The sequence below is a fragment of the Ylistrum balloti genome, unplaced genomic scaffold, assembly GCF_031769215.1.
Source record: "Ylistrum balloti isolate Yb309-2 unplaced genomic scaffold, AGI_CSIRO_Ybal_v1 Utg370466, whole genome shotgun sequence".
NCBI classification, from domain to species: domain Eukaryota; kingdom Metazoa; phylum Mollusca; class Bivalvia; order Pectinida; family Pectinidae; genus Ylistrum; species Ylistrum balloti.
Window position 1 is genome coordinate 101,889 of NW_026782307.1, and position 19,389 is coordinate 121,277.

At 35.2% G+C, this 19,389-nt stretch overlaps 1 protein-coding gene across 1 annotated transcript; it reads left to right on the forward strand.

The window, feature by feature from the left end:
- The first annotated feature begins 2,603 nt into the window (after positions 1-2,603).
- LOC132555245 (collagen alpha-2(I) chain-like) lies at positions 2,604-5,151 on the forward strand. The gene is made up of 2 exons (XM_060219593.1): positions 2,604-2,841; positions 4,817-5,151. The coding sequence occupies exons 1-2, from the start codon at positions 2,604-2,606 to the stop codon at positions 5,149-5,151; spliced, it is 573 nt and encodes a 190-aa protein (XP_060075576.1).
- The last annotated feature ends 14,238 nt before the right edge of the window (positions 5,152-19,389 follow it).

Sequence of the window (19,389 nt, forward strand, 5' to 3'; positions counted from 1 at the left end):
TACGAACTTTATGCAATAAAATAATTATCAAATCAAAATCTTGTATCATGAAAATATTTACAACTTTTCGGTTTTACACACACTAAGCGGTAGAAAACATCATTCTAATCCGCATGTTATCTACATGTTTATGTTACAAACCAATAGCCTAATGCCCTGAGTTACCTTTCATTTTCTCCATTAAAATCTTGATTTTAAAACTCACAACTTAAGAATAATCAGATGATTTGACTGGTCAAAGAACGGAGTATTGTAAACTTTGTCCACGGACACCGTTGATTCAGCAGATTTTTATATAGAAGTATTTTAGGAAAGAATATTTATTGCAGCGAAATTATTTATGAAGAAAGAAGAAAAGAAAGGAAAAAAGAAAATCTACATAACTTTTCTAGTTCCTTCAACTGTGTTACGGAAAAACTTCTACATGTTTAACACAGACATTATCATTAGATTATAATTAATTTCTTTGTTTGTACGTAAAAAGCAGTTTTCTGATTCGTCGATTTTTTTAGACGACAAATCTAGCTCCGTACACTCGATAATGACGGAGGAGTCATTGGCAACAAGCCACCTTTCAGCGAGTCTGTTGGAACTTCTTTTTTCAATGAATAGAATATCTGTTTACATGTTCACTCGATGACAGATTCACTCGATGTCTGGATCGCTATCATTCAATGATTTAAATGGATTAAAAGGTTAGATATTTATTTCATTACCGATAGATACATTTTAAATATCTGTTAAAAATTGTGAACTTTCTATTAATTATACTATTTTAAAGTTTTTTTCCTTAACAACGTCGAAAACAGGAGCGACGCAACACTATTTCATATCATTATCGTTCGAAGAGTGTAAATAATGTCTTTGTGTATGCAATTTTAGATTCAGATTAATTCACATTAATTCTGTCACGCGTATAGCGTGAAACGAAAGATCATTTTACAAAGTAAGAATTGAAACATGGCTAGCAAATTAAGTTTTGGCAAATTACACAATCACATATATAGTAAAAATGATTTGTAGCCAGATGGTTTCATCGCTATTATATTGAAGGTCTGTTAATCTAGTTACTTTTAGAAAATTATTTACGTAAACAATAACGCCCCCACCAGCAAAATTTCTATCACGTCTAAAAGGAGAAGGAAGTACCGGTATAAGTAGATCATCTATGAAAACATTATCGTCTAAGTGACTTTCAGTAAAACTTAAAACATCCAATTCACCAGCAAAATCTTCAATAAAATCTAGCTGATTTCTGATACTTCTTACATTTAGATGAAATATTGAAAGCTTGTCAAAGGATGAAAAGGTGAACACTCCTAAAATTCGCACCATATCGTCAAACTAAGATGAATGGATGTTGACAGATGTATTGACCAATGCTTGACACCGATCTATTTATATAACCCTGTAAGCGTTGTCGTCGGTGCTATCGACCAGATCTCTTTAAAGTGACTGTACTGCCGACTCAGTAAGTATTACTTTCTTCAATCTCTCTTCTTAGCTTATGTATTGTCATTTATAAATTTCATTTTAATGTCCATGAAGAGTTGACGATATTTTCCACCGGATGAAACTTTAGATAAGATGTGGAAATTGAAATTAGTTTTAAATATTCTTTTTACAACGAAGAATATCAAAAGTTTTAGTAACGAAAGAGCCAATACTATTTACAGCTGATCACTTAGAATGTAAAATTATATAAAAATACTAAAATATATGTAACGAATCATTGGAAACCGTTTAGGAACAAACAAAATAAAATAATCCTACAATGAACACACAAAAGTTTAGCACATTTCAACTGAAAGTAACAACTAGATACAGGACAGATAAATGATGAACTAAGATTAATTAAACAGGGTTTCTAGTGTTTGTATGACACGTCAATTATGTATAGTGCTAAAATTGCTAAAATCTTGGAGGAGACTGATGAAAAATAGAATTGTTAAAAAATGTATACAGATGTATACAGTCTTCACAAACTCATTAGATACCATAGATTGCAATATTAAATTATTTCACAACCTCGAAATGTCACATAAATTATTTGTGTATCAACATAATTTTAATGATAAAGGCAAATTGAAAATGACATAACAAAAATTATATCTGTCTTACCTTAGTAAAATCGTTATATATATTCTCTTAATTTTGTTTCTTTATCTTAGTGTGTTTTACCGTGTATATCATTGATACGTCAGAAAAAGGATATCATATGAAATACAAAAAATCAATATTGTTTTAAATAGATTATGTACAAAGAAGACAGTAAAAGTATTCCTCTGTTAACCAACTGCTTCCATTTCTTATAAGCGTCAAAGTTATGTTCTGTAAAATGGCATAATTTTAGCTGCACGTGCAATACGATCTTGTTCTATTTCTACGCACAACTTCGGAGCAGCTGGACTCTTACTTACTTACGATCTTCGTATTTCTACTTTTCTACTAAATTTACTAAAAAAGTAATAAGACTAGAGAGCAAAGAGATGACCAAGAAAATAAATTATCTTTTGTAAACATCGACTAGAATTATAATTTTGTCAACACGAAAGTATTCGTTTGTTTCTTTTTGTCCTTACCCTTGTGTTTATTTTTAGATTATGGCCACAGTAGGACCTGGAGGAATTCCAACGACCCTGTTTGGGTTAACAGCATCGTCAGTGGCTATATCAACGTATTGGGTGGAGCTTCTCTCTTTGGGTTTTGTAGTGGGTAGGAAAAAACCCATTATTTGGGTGTTGGATATGAACAAGGAGTACTGTGTTCGTTCCACGTTCGTTTGTTACGATCATGAGATGGATTATGCCACATTTTGCCCCAGGAAAGGAGGGCTGGGGGGTTGGTGGGCTATAAGTTTTGTCAGCGTGTACCCGAATGACCGTAATTTCCGCAGTAACACACCTTTATATACACTAGAAATAACAAAATGTAGATTAATGTATCACAAATATCATCCAACACGTGACTATTACTTCATCATTTTTTATGGTAAAGAAAATGGTTGTTTCACTCCTCAGATTTCACTGTCGGTAATAAACAATTGATTTCGTTTAAATCGGTTTTAATCTCCATAAAATAGTAATTTATGTTTAGATGTAAACCTCTGTCAATTATAAGGACCATCAGATTTGTAATGTCTCTTTTTAATGTCTTTTCATAACGAACAATGAAGACGCAAGTTTGGAATTTGTATTGTCATAATAAACGTCCTTTTTCGTGGTCAATTAATGAAGACGTACGGTTGAGATGTGTATTGTCTAAATAGACGTTATTTTTTTAATGGGGAAATAATGAAAACGTATGGGCGACATTTGTATTGCGTAAATAGACGTCGTTTTTTATGGGGAAATAATGAAAACGTATGGACGACATTTGTAATTATTTGCTAAATGTCGTCTTGTCATGGCGAAATAATCAAGACGTATAGACAGGATTATATAACTTACTGACGATTTTTTCATAGCGCAAAAATTAAGTTGAATAACCTAAATTTGTAATTCCTCGAAAAATTATGAAGACGAACGGACGAGATTTGTAAATACTTACTGAATATCACAGCACCATGAAAAAGACCTTTGGTCGAGATATGTATTTTCTTGCATAATGTCGCCTTTGTAACACTTATTTTATGATATAAGATGTGTATGAAAAAGTAGCACATAGCACCACGTTTTAAACTTCTTAACAACGCTCATTTTACTAAAAAATGCATTCTTTGACATAACAATAGCATAAGTTGTAAAATGTCTTCAGTCTTATACTGAAATAACAGCAAACGTTTGGCGAAATGTCAAGAGGTGTTGACGAAATAACAGGACCTATTTTATTAAATTAAAGAACGTGTGTACGAACTATTAGCTGATACTTGAATATAAATAATTGGTCTGATATTTGATACACTTTGTTATTTATAATATTCTATTTCCTTTTAGTTTTCAGACTTCTTATCAAGAATGTTGAAACAAGATACTGTAAGCGAACAAATATTAGCGAGAAGTTTAGCTTTTCCTGCTGAAAGTATTGCGCTGTAATATAACTGTGATTATTCCTGAATAATGTTTATATAGCAACCTTTATGTATACAAACATTTATCATTGCACTAATTGCCAAACGGTGATAATACGCTAAAATTGTACTGCTCCAAATTAAATGTATTTCCATTGTTCGACGATAAGAATCTCTGCGTATAATTTCGCAACAAATATGAATATTAAGATAAAAAAAACAAAAAAAACTGGACAATTAGACCGAAAAGGGGGATCCTATAATATGTTGAATGACATATTAATGTCACCTGTTATCGCCAAAGCTGCACATGTCAACAATGTCATGAAGAGCTATCAAAAGGATCCAAGAAGTCCGTATTATTCTTTATATAAATGTTCGCAAATTTGCACATTTTAAGTAGTGGAGGCGATAAATTCAATTTTCCAATTTCCGATAAAAAAAATCCGCAAGAAATATCAACAAAACGAAACAAATCAATATAATGTTTCGAACAAAGTTGTATATGTTCTTATTCCTTGGAATCAAAAGATCGGACAATTTAAACAGATGTATTGCAAATTTTATATACTCTACAATCAAGATCTGTACGGTAAAAAGTTGGAGGAAACTGTTAGGCGTTGAGACAAAGGGGATTTAACCAGATTATCCCAGAAATGTCAGAAAAATCATTACTAAAGGACAAAGTGTTATCATGGATCATATTGAAAGTGCCATTAAAAAACATAGAAGCGGTGATCGCTTTCCTTAACCAATATCTTGGGACATGATTTAAATACGTTTGAAAATGTTATTGTTTCATTGCAGGAGCGCTTGTGCTAACTTCGACAAACGTTAATGAAGGTCCACCGGGTCTTCAAGGCGGTACGGGAGCTACTGGTGTTACCGGAGTAACAGGATCAAATGGATTGTCACCTACCGGAGCAGCTGGAGTTACTGGACCCACAGGTAAAACAGGTCCTACAGGACCAACAGGAGCAACTGGAAGTTCGGGAGTGGCTGGAGTTTCAGGGGTTACTGGACCTACAGGGGCTACTGGAGCTTCAGGGTCTGGTGGAGCTATAGGACAAGCCGGAGATACGGGGGCTACTGGACCTACAGGGGCTACTGGAGCTACCGGAAAAATAGGTGGAACTAATTAGACCATAAACAACCCCAAAAGCAAACAAAATGTCAAAACAGTATAGGGGAAGGTGCACTTATACAAATTTCTATAAATTTATTTAATTCCAATACTGCATAGTTTCTAAAGAATGTGCTGTGCATTTGTATATCTTGAACTCTATCATTGTTAAGACTCCATTTAAAACAATAATTCCTAGTTAGGTTTTCTATCATAATGTTTACGCTATTATCATTATTTGGTTCAGAGTTATACTCATACTTTTCCATGATTACGTTTCTTTTTTATAGAAGGCTGTGTTGCAATACGACTAACATACAAACTATTGCAAAGGATATAAATTTCGGAGTATTTTGTTTTACCCTTTGAGGATATCATCGCAGAAATGAAAACATCATTACAAATCAAAATTGATAGAGAAAAACAATAATAATGTGTTATATAATTGCTGTGAAAAATGCATCCATTTTGCTTCCAACATTTCAATAATTGAAAATCAATCCATATTTCATTAATATCCTGTATTTCTTAAAATACATCATAACTCGTAACTTTTCACGGGTTAAAATTTTCGCGATTGTCGTTTCAAACGATCGAATTATATTTTAACGAATCTAAAATTTCTCGCTCAGGATGTAAAAGGTGTAAAAGGACATGTTGTATACAAAGATCTCATTATCTCCTGAGCTTAATTTTCGCGATCAATTGATTGTACCTCGAAATAGCGATAATATCTGCCCCTCCCCCCCCTCTCACTCCCATCCGCGAAAATAATAGCCTATACGGTAATCCTTAATATTCAATATTGCAAATCACCATGAGCTACTTAATCATTGTCATTCTACGCCTAGCATTTCAAATGAAACCTCACATGGCTGTGCATAATGGTTTCCTACAATGTATACAAATATTGTCACACTTATAACAACTATTTTCCCGTTTCAATAGTTATGGTCGATTTTATTATCAAGAGAAAATAATAATTTATAAGATAGTCGACCTACGTTACCTCGTTATTTCATTATCTCCAGAGCTTAATTTTCTCGAAATAGCGATAATATTAATTTAAAACAGTTCATTGCCTCCTATTTGTTGGCACTGTAGTATGTCCAAGTCAATGTTCAAAACAATTGTCAATAATTTAAACACATAAATATATCAAAAATTATAAATGTATATAAATAAAACTTTAGTATATTAGTTGAAACTCTTTCAATTGTCACTGAATAACGAATGAAGAAAATAGTGTTAAATGAAACTTGACATTCGTTTTGTCGCAAATTGTACTGGTGAGGTTCATTAAGGATCCTACATGTAGCTGTAAATGAATTTTCATTTCATATAAGGATTATAAAATAATGATTTTTATTTTACCGCGCCACTGAAGAAGTAAAATGAAAAAAGTCTTCACGACTTTCATAAATCTCTTACTTATTGTAACGAAGATAATTTTCTGTTTATCCTGTAATGTAGCTTCTTTTTCAAACATTTGCGGAAGCAACATTTAATAGGACTGATGCAAAAAAACATCTAACTTGGCGATAGTCTGATCTATATCCCTTTCTTAGGTGACGTCACATTACATATGTCCCCACTAGGACATGATGACATCATGGAAACAGATTCTCTAGGCCATACCATACATCCGATAACAACACCAATATACATGTATTAAATCTACAGGAACCTCGGTTCTATTTTTGGTATTCCTTTGTAAAAGATTTTCATAACTATTTTGTTTTCCAAAATAAGAACAAAAGAGATAGTCAACAAGATCCCCCTCCCCGCAAGTTAATTTGTAGAATATATACATTATAGTGAGCAACATGGAAAACACAAGTTTTAAAACCATTTATTGTTTATATGGCGGTTAAAGCTCGATTGTTGAAAGTGATCAATGTAACAACAATTTAACAGCATGATACTGTGAATGTTGAAATCATCTTATCATACCTTTATTTCCGTTTTGAATGCTGGAAAATGAAAGTTATTATATCTTCAGAAGATATCCTGCCGAAAGCAATCATACAATCAGGTACAAGCAGCTTGTTTAATCAGTCTCCATACGTAATATATATATCAAGTCCCATCTAAATTTTATCATTACGTAGGCAGATATCCTTTGCAAAGCAATCAGTCATTGAGGTCACAGCAGCTTCATTAGATATTTGCGGAATTAATCGTAATCTAACTTCAGTGCGTAGTTAAGGTACTAAGTCTTCTTAGCAAGACTCATAAGAAGATGATAATTCCTTTGAAAGAAGTGCGTAACGCGATCCTTAAGAGATTTAAGAAATCAGCCAATCACGTCACAGCAGTCTCATTAAATATGCATAGAATTTGCCGATCATCAAACCTGAACAAGAAATTAAGGTTATAATTCTACAAAGCAAGTTTCCTAAAACATCTTGTCATTACTTCACAAGATAATGTGTAGAAAACAGAGTGATTAAAGAAATCAGCCAATCAGGTCACAGCAGTCTCATTAAATAAGCGCGGAATTCACCATTAATCAAACTTGGGCAAAGGATCAAGGTAACATGTGTACCAATCAAGCTTCATCAAAATCCAATCAGTCATTCAAAACGTATCATGCTAAAACCAGCATCCGGACGCATGGAACCCAGTTGAATATCTCCGCCAACTTCGTTGGGCGGGTGATGGATAAAAATTAGTTTGAGATGTAACGCGTTATGATGCAAAAGTTTGAACGTGGACGTGACATTTTCAGTATGTTTGTGACAGTTAATGAACTAAACACCAAAGTGTGTTAATGTTATGTTCTAACGGTTCTCTAGAGGTTAGTTGACAGTTGATTCTCGCAGACTTGTCCTGAAAAATACAAGTACATATATTTAGATAAAAACGGAATTATATTAAACTGCAGGTACATACTTGCTGTACATATATAAATGAAAAGCAAATTAACAAACTTTTAAAAGAAGTTGTGTAAAAGAGATTTCAATAGATTATTCTTGGCTAATAATTTCATCCCAGGTAAGTTCGCCTCATGTTCATTTCGCCCTATGAGAATTATACAAAAGGGTTACAAATGTGCAATTTAATTTCGCCCCAATCTTACGTTCGCCGTCCCTGTTCATGGAAGGAAAGGGTGAAAATGATACGGGGACGAACATTTTCCGGTATACAGAAGCTGATTAAATTTTAGCACATATTTGTTAGATGGTTATCCCTTTCAACTTTTGTTTAGCTGAATCTTTCAGTAAACAATTGTAATAAACTCAGTAGAGTTTTATTATAATAAAATGCACGCATTAATGATAACAAATTCGTTCTCGAATACACTAGAGTCAGTAACGAAATAGGAATTCAGAAACTGAAAGCCGGTCACTATGTTTATATTAAGAATCGGGAATGACGTAAGATATGGATAATAACACATAGAGAAAGATCAAAGATCTATTAAAGAAACAGATGTAGCCGCACTTGACTGTCGAGTACAGTTCAAAGGGAGACTACTGTACTCGGTATATTGATGAAAATAACAGACAATTTCAGAAGTATGTTCACCTACTTAAACACTGAATGTTTTTGAATGCAGAAAATGGACAAAACGTGCGCGCACGAATTGTTTCAAAAATTATTGATTTGAATCATGAAGGCCACTTATATAAGATTATCACAACACTTATGTTAGACAAAATACTGAAAGTCGTTTGTGAATCATATTCACATATCTAATTAAGACGTCTACAATGATAAGTGAATCACATTCACGTAAAAATGTTGGATTTTGATATTCATGCACCTATTCAAGGTTCATGTATCATTGAATTACACTGAAAAACTTCTTCCAAATTCATTCAATTTCAAATGAAATTCATTGACCTCTTCACTGTGTTCCTGGAGCGGTATATGTCCCTTCAATTGTCAAAGGGTTTGACTGAGAGATTCCTGCATCTATGAAATAAGCAAGAATCTATATGAAATCCGTTGTCACAAATTTTGATGTTTACGCACCTACAATGTAAAATGTAAGCACTATACAGAAGTCTCTAACGCATCCTGTGTCACAGGTTCCTCATTGGAAGAATCATACACCTCAATATTTATACTACCATTAAAATTGAGAGAAGACCGGAACTCAAGACACCGAGATTCCGTCAGTGTTTCCGTTCGAAGTGGCAGGAAGAATATTTTGGCGTTCCGCCTATTGAACTTTATTGTAGATCTGAAATGAGCCCCTCCCTCCGCAATAAGATGTACTGTGTATTCCAACATTTGAAGCAGGTCAACGATATCTCCGTCAAAGACGAGAGGGTCTCCTGTCATAGTGGAAATGTGTATCTGGACCCCATGTTGCAGCAGTGAGGGTTATATACTGTGTGGTATCTGGTCGAGTCGGACCAACTGGAATTGAAACAGAGACAAATAAATAAAGGTAAACATACAACAACAGTAAGGTGTCGAAATTGTAATATATAATGAAACGCGACAAATCAACATATCTAATGAAAACTCAAATCATATCTGTGGCAAATATGGGCATTCTAGGATTGAATTCGATGGCAATGCATTTTCTTCATGGCCACGTTAATTCTCAATGTTGCTTTTCAGTATTGCATTTGTGAATATCATCATTTCATTCCCTCAAGTCTTATCGGTTGGGACAAATGATGTGTATAAGAATACAATGTTTCAATATAAATATAGAATTATAGTTATATATGAGCCAAATAATAAATTTAAAAGTCTCTCACAGCTTCAAGGACTCGTCAGTGATGCAAGGGGCCTAAACTTTGAAACTTAAAAGGTGACAATGCACCTAATATTCAAATTCAGGAGGTGACCGTGACCATGGAAATGAAAAACTGGTCGAAATGAAGGCCAAAAAACTATATGAGCACTATCCCCAATATTCAGCATGTTTTTCATACATACATCTAATATAAATATCCTTATATGTAGATGAACCACACTTTATTCCCGACCTACGTAAAAGGAATGAATCTGACTGCAAGGAAACGGAATCTTATAAATAAAATACAAGTTTAACTATGGACTGTTCAGAGTTCATGACTTACATATGTAAAGTCAAAACTTTTATCAAACTAATCCCTCAAAGTTATTTTATAGACTTGATCTATTTTTGAAAAGCAACGTACTCTGATAACAAACCACGATAAAACCGTCTTATAAAGTCGAGCGTTAACCTGCATGCCACGTTTTAATTCATTCGAGAATGACAGGGTTTACAATATACATTTACTTCACAATAATATAACTAGAATAGCAGATTGAATGGGCCTTACACAATTTTATTGCTACACAGTTAATTCTAAAATGCAAAACAAATCAGGTATGTTTACAGGAGATAATTGATTAAAGAATAAGATAATAAATGATAAAGCATTCCAAGATCCAAAAAAGAAAGAGGAATAATAAGGACATTGGGGTGGGTAATGTTAGTACCAGGTTAACAGGGGAGACAATCACCAAACGTTTTCAACATGTTGAATTTATCACCAATACAGTATTCGAAATAACGGAGGTACGCGTCACTTTTCCAAAACCCAAGATCCTGAATGAGTTATCCTGGTAAGCCTATTTGCCATGCCAAAGTTGCACCCCCTCGACGAAAGGAATGCCCTCTGAATTCCTCACAGTTTTTGCAGCCAATAGCGCGTAACACAGAACGAAGATGCGTAATGAAGTTAGCGTAGCAGAATACCACAGGAGGAGGGTCAACCTGTTGCAATAAAGGACAATCCAACGATTCTCCCTCAAAGCGTGATAAATAGCAGGTTTTGCATAGCCCTAGCTGTCGAAGCTCTGCCCCATCTACATTATATGAAAGCAAATGACATATGTTGAGCTAGGTCATTAAGGTACTAGTCCAGAGCTTTCTAACGGTAGAAGTTCATATGCTCTAAAAACATACTACTCTCATGAATGCGAGATATGGCATCCGCAATAACATTGTCACATCCCTTGATATACTTGGCCAACACTGGAAAATTGCAAGTTGCCTGTATCCAAAACCGCTCACGCAGGTATTCCATGAGGGTACGGTTGCGCGAGGTAAACTTATTTATGCAGCTTCTCGTAGAAATGCTGTCAGTATAGACCACAACATTTTTGTTTGACAAGACTGGTGCCCATCGCACTAATGCCAACACAATCGTTAGGGTTTCCCTAACATTGATATGCTCATCCACTATTTCGGGCATGTCAGTTGTCCAATTTACATGAAAATAGTCACCGTTACAAACAAAAAACCCACAACCAACAGTACAGGCATCAGTCGAAAGAGTGGTTACGAGTCTATCATCGAGAAATGAAACAGGTCCATTGAATGTAGCCATAAACGTAGACCACCACACAATATCCGCGTGCAAGTCTGCATTTAAGATCACCTTGTCATTCTTTTGTTTCAGTTGATTCTTCAAATCAATGACTCGACGCAGGAAAGTACGACCACCTTGTATAACCTGGCACGCCCAATTAAGGGACCCTATAAGATATTCTAATTGACGCTTACTTGCCCTTTTTTTCTATTACAAAAACTGTCCAACAGTGTAGAAAATTTCACAAGTTTATCATTTGGCAAAGATAGGGTGATGTCTACTGTGTCTATCAAAACCCCTAGAAAAAAAGACTTTGACAAGGGCCCTCCACTTTCCTGAAAGCTATAGGAAACTCTAACTGGAGCAATAGACACATAAGGTTATTCCAAGAATTCAAACATTTTTCTTTAGTATCTTCTACTATAAAAAAAAATGATCAATGTACAAAATAACAGTTCCGTTGAATCTGCACTTCATAATCCTACACACAGAGCTACTAATTCTCTGAAAAATGGCAGGACTTTTAGCAGCCCCAAATGGTAACTTAGCATAAAAAAAAACATGAGGTATCCTTATCCCCTGAAAATTTCCAACTTAAGCCTGTGAGCCTATAACTACTGGGCGTTATATTTACATACCTATATGCACTCTTCAAATCTACCTTAGCTAGAAAACTACCAAGTTTTATCAAAACACATGCATCCCTGAGATCCATATATGTATATGAAGTTTCAGAGGCTAAGTCATTAATACAAGCCCCAACGGGCATGCTAGCATCACGTATCAGTCTGATTTTACCAGGGGATTTTGGTACAGCGCCGAAAGCACTTACAATATTTTGAGGTTTGTTCCCTGCACACATTACATAATTACCAAGACCAAACTCCTCTATAATTTGGGCTTCAACTAATTCACTACACATCAAAGCAGACTTATAATTTAACATATTGTGAATTTAGATGTATCAAATGAGTCTACAGAGTCATCGATATCAAAACCGGAATTAACCCCATCAAAGATAAAGTCTGTCTGGGTAATCACTCGGTAGTAACTCGCACCACACCTCGTACTTGAGGTCATGAGAAGCAGTAGTGTGTGTGACTACAAGTTTTTTGAAACATCGGTGGTGTTTCCTGCTGAACCGTTCGTATATGAATGAGCCAAGCGACACTCGGTGCGCGTACACTTCTCCTGGTTAAACAAACGACAGATCTCGCGACCGTCTGGTGAAAAAGACCTCGCCCACGAGGTTTCTGTTTGTTCTATTTGTCACCACTGCTCCCAGACTTCATATCTTTCATTGCCTTGATAGTGGAATTGTCAGACCGTGGTATAAGATTAAATTCTCTTAACTGTGGCCGGGCGTCATTCCAATTGAAACCGTCTGAAAACTGGGCTTCTCTATATTCACTTTCATAAAGTAACACACTTTGCCATAGGTAATTTGTAGAGAGGCGAACAATTGACTGCATATATCATAAATAGTCTGGCGCACTGTCTTGTGATAATTCACCGGACTTAAGTATCTCCAATACCATTGACAAGTTCACGGGCCCCAAGCCAAACAAAATCCTGAATTCTCTTAGCCTTAGGCTTGGATTTGTTCATACCTGTATCAGCTGTCGTTACAGGGTGATCCACAGGACTGACCTCAGCCTGTGTTTCCGGAGTAGTGGCGTGTGCCACGCTGTGGTTGTTTACTGCAAAGTTATTTATCTGACTTTCCAAATCAGCAATACGTTGCTGTAACGACGCCCGATGTAATGCGATCTCAAGTTCTTTGACTTTAAGTTCTAGAGCCTGAACATCCATTGCAGGAGTGAAGTGGTCCGCTGTTCCATGTGGTGAGGGCTCTGACTGAGCTAGACCTCAAATACCAGCAGTGGGTCGCCCAATTGGGGTAACATCCTCAAATACTGGCTGAATATCGAATTCCCGTGGCGTCATATTCTTGAGGCTTTCAAGATGGTCTTTCATAAGTGAACCAGCGTTCGCACGACATGTGCGACCAGATATTTTCGTTGAAATATTGCAAAAATTGCCAATGGCCGCATGGCCATGTGAAGCTTGCAGAATTGCACGTTCAGTAATAAAAGAACACATATAACAATGACGTCATACAATCAGTGGTAGAGCTAGCTTGCTCATAGTTGTACTAGTTTCGTAAATACAAATTATATTCTAAATTAACATCTTAACGTTGTTCTAAAATTATCAGATAAATGGAGTTATGAAATATTAAAAAAACTTGTTTACCTCCCCATCTATATTGATCTATTTTCTTTCAGTCATTTAGGATTTCTTCAATCGCCTCCTAGACTTACTCATTTAGGATTGGTGTCTGTAACTGGAACCCAGAAGGATTAAAACAAAAATAAACCTGGTAGAAATCAGGAGAGAGAGAAATATGATGGGTCATGTATGCGCCATTATCATCTCCGAACAGAAAGTGCGTCATGTCAGAAGGGTACCCAGTAGTCACTTTCTCAAAGTCTCTGCATGAACATTAAAACATAATATAATATCAAAACATAATATAAGAATTAATAAAATACAACACTAATACATAAATCAATCCAATATACTGGCGGCGGGTTAAAGTTCAACAATGAAAAGGTTGTCATTAGAAATCGACTCAATATGTGGTAGGTAGGTATACACTGATTAAAATCGACTCAATATTTGGGAATAATTGCCATGACCAGATGTGTGAGGTATCTGTGAGTAAATGCGGGGTAAAGTTTTTGTAAATATTGTAAAAAAATGTAAATAAATTTTGTAAATATTGTAGACTGTCTTCACGTGTGATGCAACGATCCCGCTCAGCATACGTTACACATGGTAACAAGTATATCAAATTAAAACAATGTCAAGGTTTTAAAAGACATATTTGTTTTTTACGTACCAATGAAACATTGTTTAATGTAATGTGTGATACACTTTTTCAAATGTCATTGAATTGATATCTTGATAAAACAAAATATTTTATTTTTATAAATAAAAGGCTGTATTGATTCAAATTTAACGCTGTCTCATGGATTATGGCCTTTAGCTTCCCCTCAGGGATAACGTTTTGAGCGAGATGTTTGGTAAACGTTGATATATCGATAAGCACTCCCGAAATTGAGACGAAGTTCCACCACAACCAGGAAGATGTGACCGTTATTACATCTGAAGAAAGAGTATTTGTCCACTCCATTTTCTAGAATACAGGAGGGTGTCAATTTTAATAATTCTGTAGCCACTTTGTGAAATACGTATTCTTTTTACCGAGTATATGTTCCTACGTTGTATAATTCTTAACTTGTATAAAATTTGCAATTAACTTTGGTGCCTTTTGCACAATTTCCAACTGTCTATGGTCAGCATTACCATACTGACCTAAATTGAGACAAATGGTCTCCCAGAAAGAGCTGTCCAAAATTGCAAAATTACATGTGACTCTTTGAGATGCAGTGAATAGGCCCCGAAGGAAAGATTAACGTTTTGCCAAATGTGAACTATTATTCTCTTGTGGTGGTAATTTTGTTACTTTAAATTACTTTGGGTTGAAGGAGAGATTTTTGATAATTTCAATAATATTCTATCTAAAATATACATCATAAGTCATATTTCTGTTTTATCAATTTACGACGAAAATCGACAAGTTTGACTTTGTAAGAACTTAACTATAAATATATGTTATTTTTGTCACTAAAACAAAAATTTTAAATGGTATTATATAGGCAACTGACCTGAAATGAATAAAAATCAAGAAAATATCAAGATGCTGACAGATTCTAAACTCAATAAACCTCTGGCCAAGTATGAACATTCAAACGGAGACTCCTAAAATGCCACGAGAATAAGACCAGATATTGCGGAAGGGCAAACGTCTTCTGTTTCTTCGCCGACAGCCGGTTTATAAATCCAGGTAAATGGTAACATGTGTATGGTTGTGAACTATACTAAAATAAACGGTTAAAATGAATTGATTGAATTTCTTGTTGAGTTTAACTTTGTACAGTTCGATGGTAAAATCTGTCAATAACCTAATGTAATTTCCATGTGCCCCTCTTAATGACGACTTGCGAAGAGCTAGATCTTCAAATCAAATAAAGGTTTCCTCATTCTTTTAAATTTACATTAAAATATATGTATAGACATGTTGATGATGTCTTATCTTAGTATATTTACCGTGTGTTGTCCTACATACCTACCGGAATGGATATCAAGGACATTATAGATTTTTCTAGATAAACCCCGTAGATAACGACAGATTTTTATTCAGACTTAAAAGCTTTCCATCCTACTCAAGCATAAAAGATAATTTAAGAACCGACGTCCAGCAAGATGCATGATAACGTAATGATTTCAATTTTCCTCTGACTTACTAGTTACTTGGGCCGTTTTCATTGACGCGCACGAAGAACACAACAGAGTTCCAGTTATATTGAGTAATATAAACATCGATGACGTATGTGTATGGAAATGAAAGTCTTTTTGTAATTAAATGGACAGAAAAAATCCAGCAATCTGAATTATAGTACCCATCTGAATAAATTTCAACAATATATCATCAACATAGCAAATTTTTCATCCAAATATTGTTGTAACTTGGTCCTTTAAAAATGAAATCAAATGCGCTTTCTGGCAATATTAATTTTGATCATATAATCGTGATTTAGAGGTTGCACTTTTCAAAATTCGAAGTCGATGAAATTCAACTTTTGTTCTGGTGATGACTTTTTGAAAAAAAAATTCGGCAGAAAGTAAGCTAAAAAAAACCCAAAACAAAAATAATTTGTCATTGTACTTCTTTAACAGCTACAGACGTCATAATATGTGTTATAGAACATTTGAAGTTTCGCTTATGAAATTTAACTTTTTTCCAAAACTTTATGCTTTGATAGAAAAGATGTTTGGGAATAGTTTTTAAGGATGGGTTGATGTGACTATTTTTTAAAAATTTTCACCCGATAGTGATTCTTCTTCAATTTCAAGAAACAAAAATATTTAGATTTGGGTCGTAAAATTAAAGTCATTATTCGCGTTTTTCAAACTTGTGATTTGTGTTGATATCTCATGCAAGGTTGAATTCTGACCAACAATTCCAGAGTTATGCTCAAGGGAAGTGTCTAGCAAAGGTAAAACGTTACAATCCTGATCAACTACGCCATCAGAAAATGTAGTCCACAGAAAAAAAAGCTACAGAACCTCACATGGGTTTCATACAACCTTGAATCATTGAACTTACAGATCAACACAAACATCTAAGAGTCGTACTGCGTAGTGACCGAACATGGAAAAATATGTAGAAGAAATAATTAGAAGGGTATCTAAATATATAGCAACATGACGTAGTTTAAAATAATTGTGGAGTTATTATGTCATCAAATATCGAACAAAATCCAACTAGAGGCAGCCCGAATTGTGACTGGTTTACCCTTATATACTAGAGCCGACTTACTATTAAGAGAATCTTGTTGGGAAGAACTTTAATTAAGATGTCATCATCGAAAGTTCTCCGTCTTCTATACTATAATTAACGGGACTGCACCATCTTTCGTCACTGATTTTTTTCCAGAACATATTGGCGATCTCACTAGGTATAACTTCAATCTATGAGTAACTCATTTTTCCCTTCTACAACTGATCTCTGGAATAGATTAGATAACTGAATTTGTTTAAAACCAAACCATGCACAAGAAGCACCAACAAGCTTAAATCGTGCTTTTTATCATATGGCTCTCTTAAGCTTAATATTCTTCATTGTCGTTTGAGAAATAGAGCAAGCTCACTCAATTTTGACCTATTTAGAGCCAATCTCATGAACACGTCCCTCCGAAAACTCCTTTCATTACTTACTTCACTGTACAAACTATATACAAATTCGTAACAACCTATTTACCGAACTGTCGTGGTATCCGGGTGGTATTTCGATAAACGTTCTTTTCAACGGAGTTCAGCTGAAAACTCGCATGAGACTAAAAACAAATCTATCAATGCTTCAATATAAATCCTAAACATAATCAGTTCTTTAAATCAAGTAGTGTAGTCAATTAAGTGTCTGTATTTGGGGTAAATTACAGTCTTTGATTTTCATATTGATGAAGATCTTTTTTAAATTAAACATATTTTATTGTAAATTATTTACAAAAGGATCGAGCACAGGTCATTTCAGCTTTTAGTTGTCATTTTATCAATACATTACAAAACAAAAAAATCACAACATCAAGTCATCATTAATTTACCATGGTATAAACTCGACTTTATCAACACTAATAACCAAGAAAGACATGGACGCAAAACTATTATCGCTTAAGGAATCTATCCGTTTGGAGAACAAAGAAATTATAGGGAAACTTGAAGAGCGTATCTTTGACCTTGAGGAGGAAAATGAAGATCTGAAAGAGTCGGTCAACCGATTGGAACAACAGATAACAGTGGCGGATGAAAACAACAAAATGCTGATGCGGGCTCATAATGATCTGGACCAGCAGGGCAGAACAAATTCCATTCGTATCACAGGCCTGGAAGATTCCGATAGACATGAATCGCAGGAGGACTGTTTGAGTAAAATTGTTGAGTTTGTTGGGGTCAAACTAAAAGTGCCAATTAAAGAAAGTGATATTGATTTTGCGCACTGGTTAGGCAGCTTTCAAACAAATAAACCAAGAACTATAATTTGTAAATTTACGCAGAGACGAAAAAAAATCAAAGCCAGACGAATCCTGAAAGGACAGAAATATCGTGTCTACGAGGATCTGACCAAATTCAACCAGGCAGACTTAAAGAGCTATATAAACTGGAATGTGTGCAGAATTCCTACAGCATTGACAGGAAATTGTTCATCCAACTGAAAGACGGGAGGAAACGGCGTATTTTCTATGACGCTGCTCTTACTGACAGTTTCCTGTGTGACGATGCAAATTTTCGGTTATCTATGTAAATTTGGTGATTTATGGTGCGTGTGAAGACAGTGGATTATATCTCAGTACACACGAAAAACTACATGCTATTTAAAAGTATATAATATATCGTGCGAGTGCAGTAGCGTTGTGTTTATGTGTATATCTATGAGGAAACTGAGATTAGACATCATGCTAGGTATGTACATGTATACAACTTATAAAAAAAATGTATTTTTACAAAGCAAATTAATCTATATATATACTCAACAAAAAAGAAAGGTTAACATGTTTCCTTGGCGAATACCTGTAAATGAGTGAAAACAAAATGACGTTTGTGCAATATTAGAAAATGGTAATGTTTTACATTACAAAATCCAAGGGGGTTACCAAAATCATTCAAGCGTGAAAGTCTGTATTAGCGAAAGAGCTGCACGAGGTTTTCTGCAACTAACTTGTATCTTCGCTTGAATTTTACAAACATTCAAACTGACAACTATTCCTTAGATCCTTAGAACTTAGAAATCACCGAATCTTGCTATCAACTTTATCATTATGCCCCGGCTTTCACAAGTACAGAGAAAAAGGGCTGTAGGCATGATCCAGGCTGGGGAGTCTCGCCGTCGAATTGCACGGCATTTTGGTTGCAGTGTTAAAACAATTTGCCAGTCGGTAAGTCGTTTAAACCATTCTGGGTCAACATCCGATCGTCTCCGAAGCGGCCGACCCCGTAAAACGACCGCCAGGGATGACCGTCGTAAACGATTGATATACTTGCGCTATCGATTCGTAACCGCAGTAGAGACTACAAGGGCATTGTTTGGGCGCCGTGTATCTCCCCAAACAGTCCGCAACAGGTTGAGGGTCTACCCATTGAAAGCGCGGCGTCCCTACACTGGACCCAATTTGTTGCGACGTCACCGTAATAATCGGCGTAACTGAACCTGTGTTCACCGTCGTTGGGCGTTACGACTATGGAATAATGTTCTGTTTTCAGATGAGTCCAGGTTTTGTCTGCAACACGGTGACGGAAGGCGCAGAGTGTGGAAGCGACGAGGG

Excerpts from the sequence above, each read along its gene's own strand:
- LOC132555245 (XM_060219593.1), top strand. The coding sequence starts at position 2,604 with ATGGCCACAGTAGGACCTGGAGGAATTCCAACGACCCTGTTTGGGTTA. Across the intron at positions 2,842-4,816 it reads CAGGAAAGGAGGGCTGGGGG|GAGCGCTTGTGCTAACTTCG; the intron begins GTTGGTGGGCTA and ends GTTTCATTGCAG.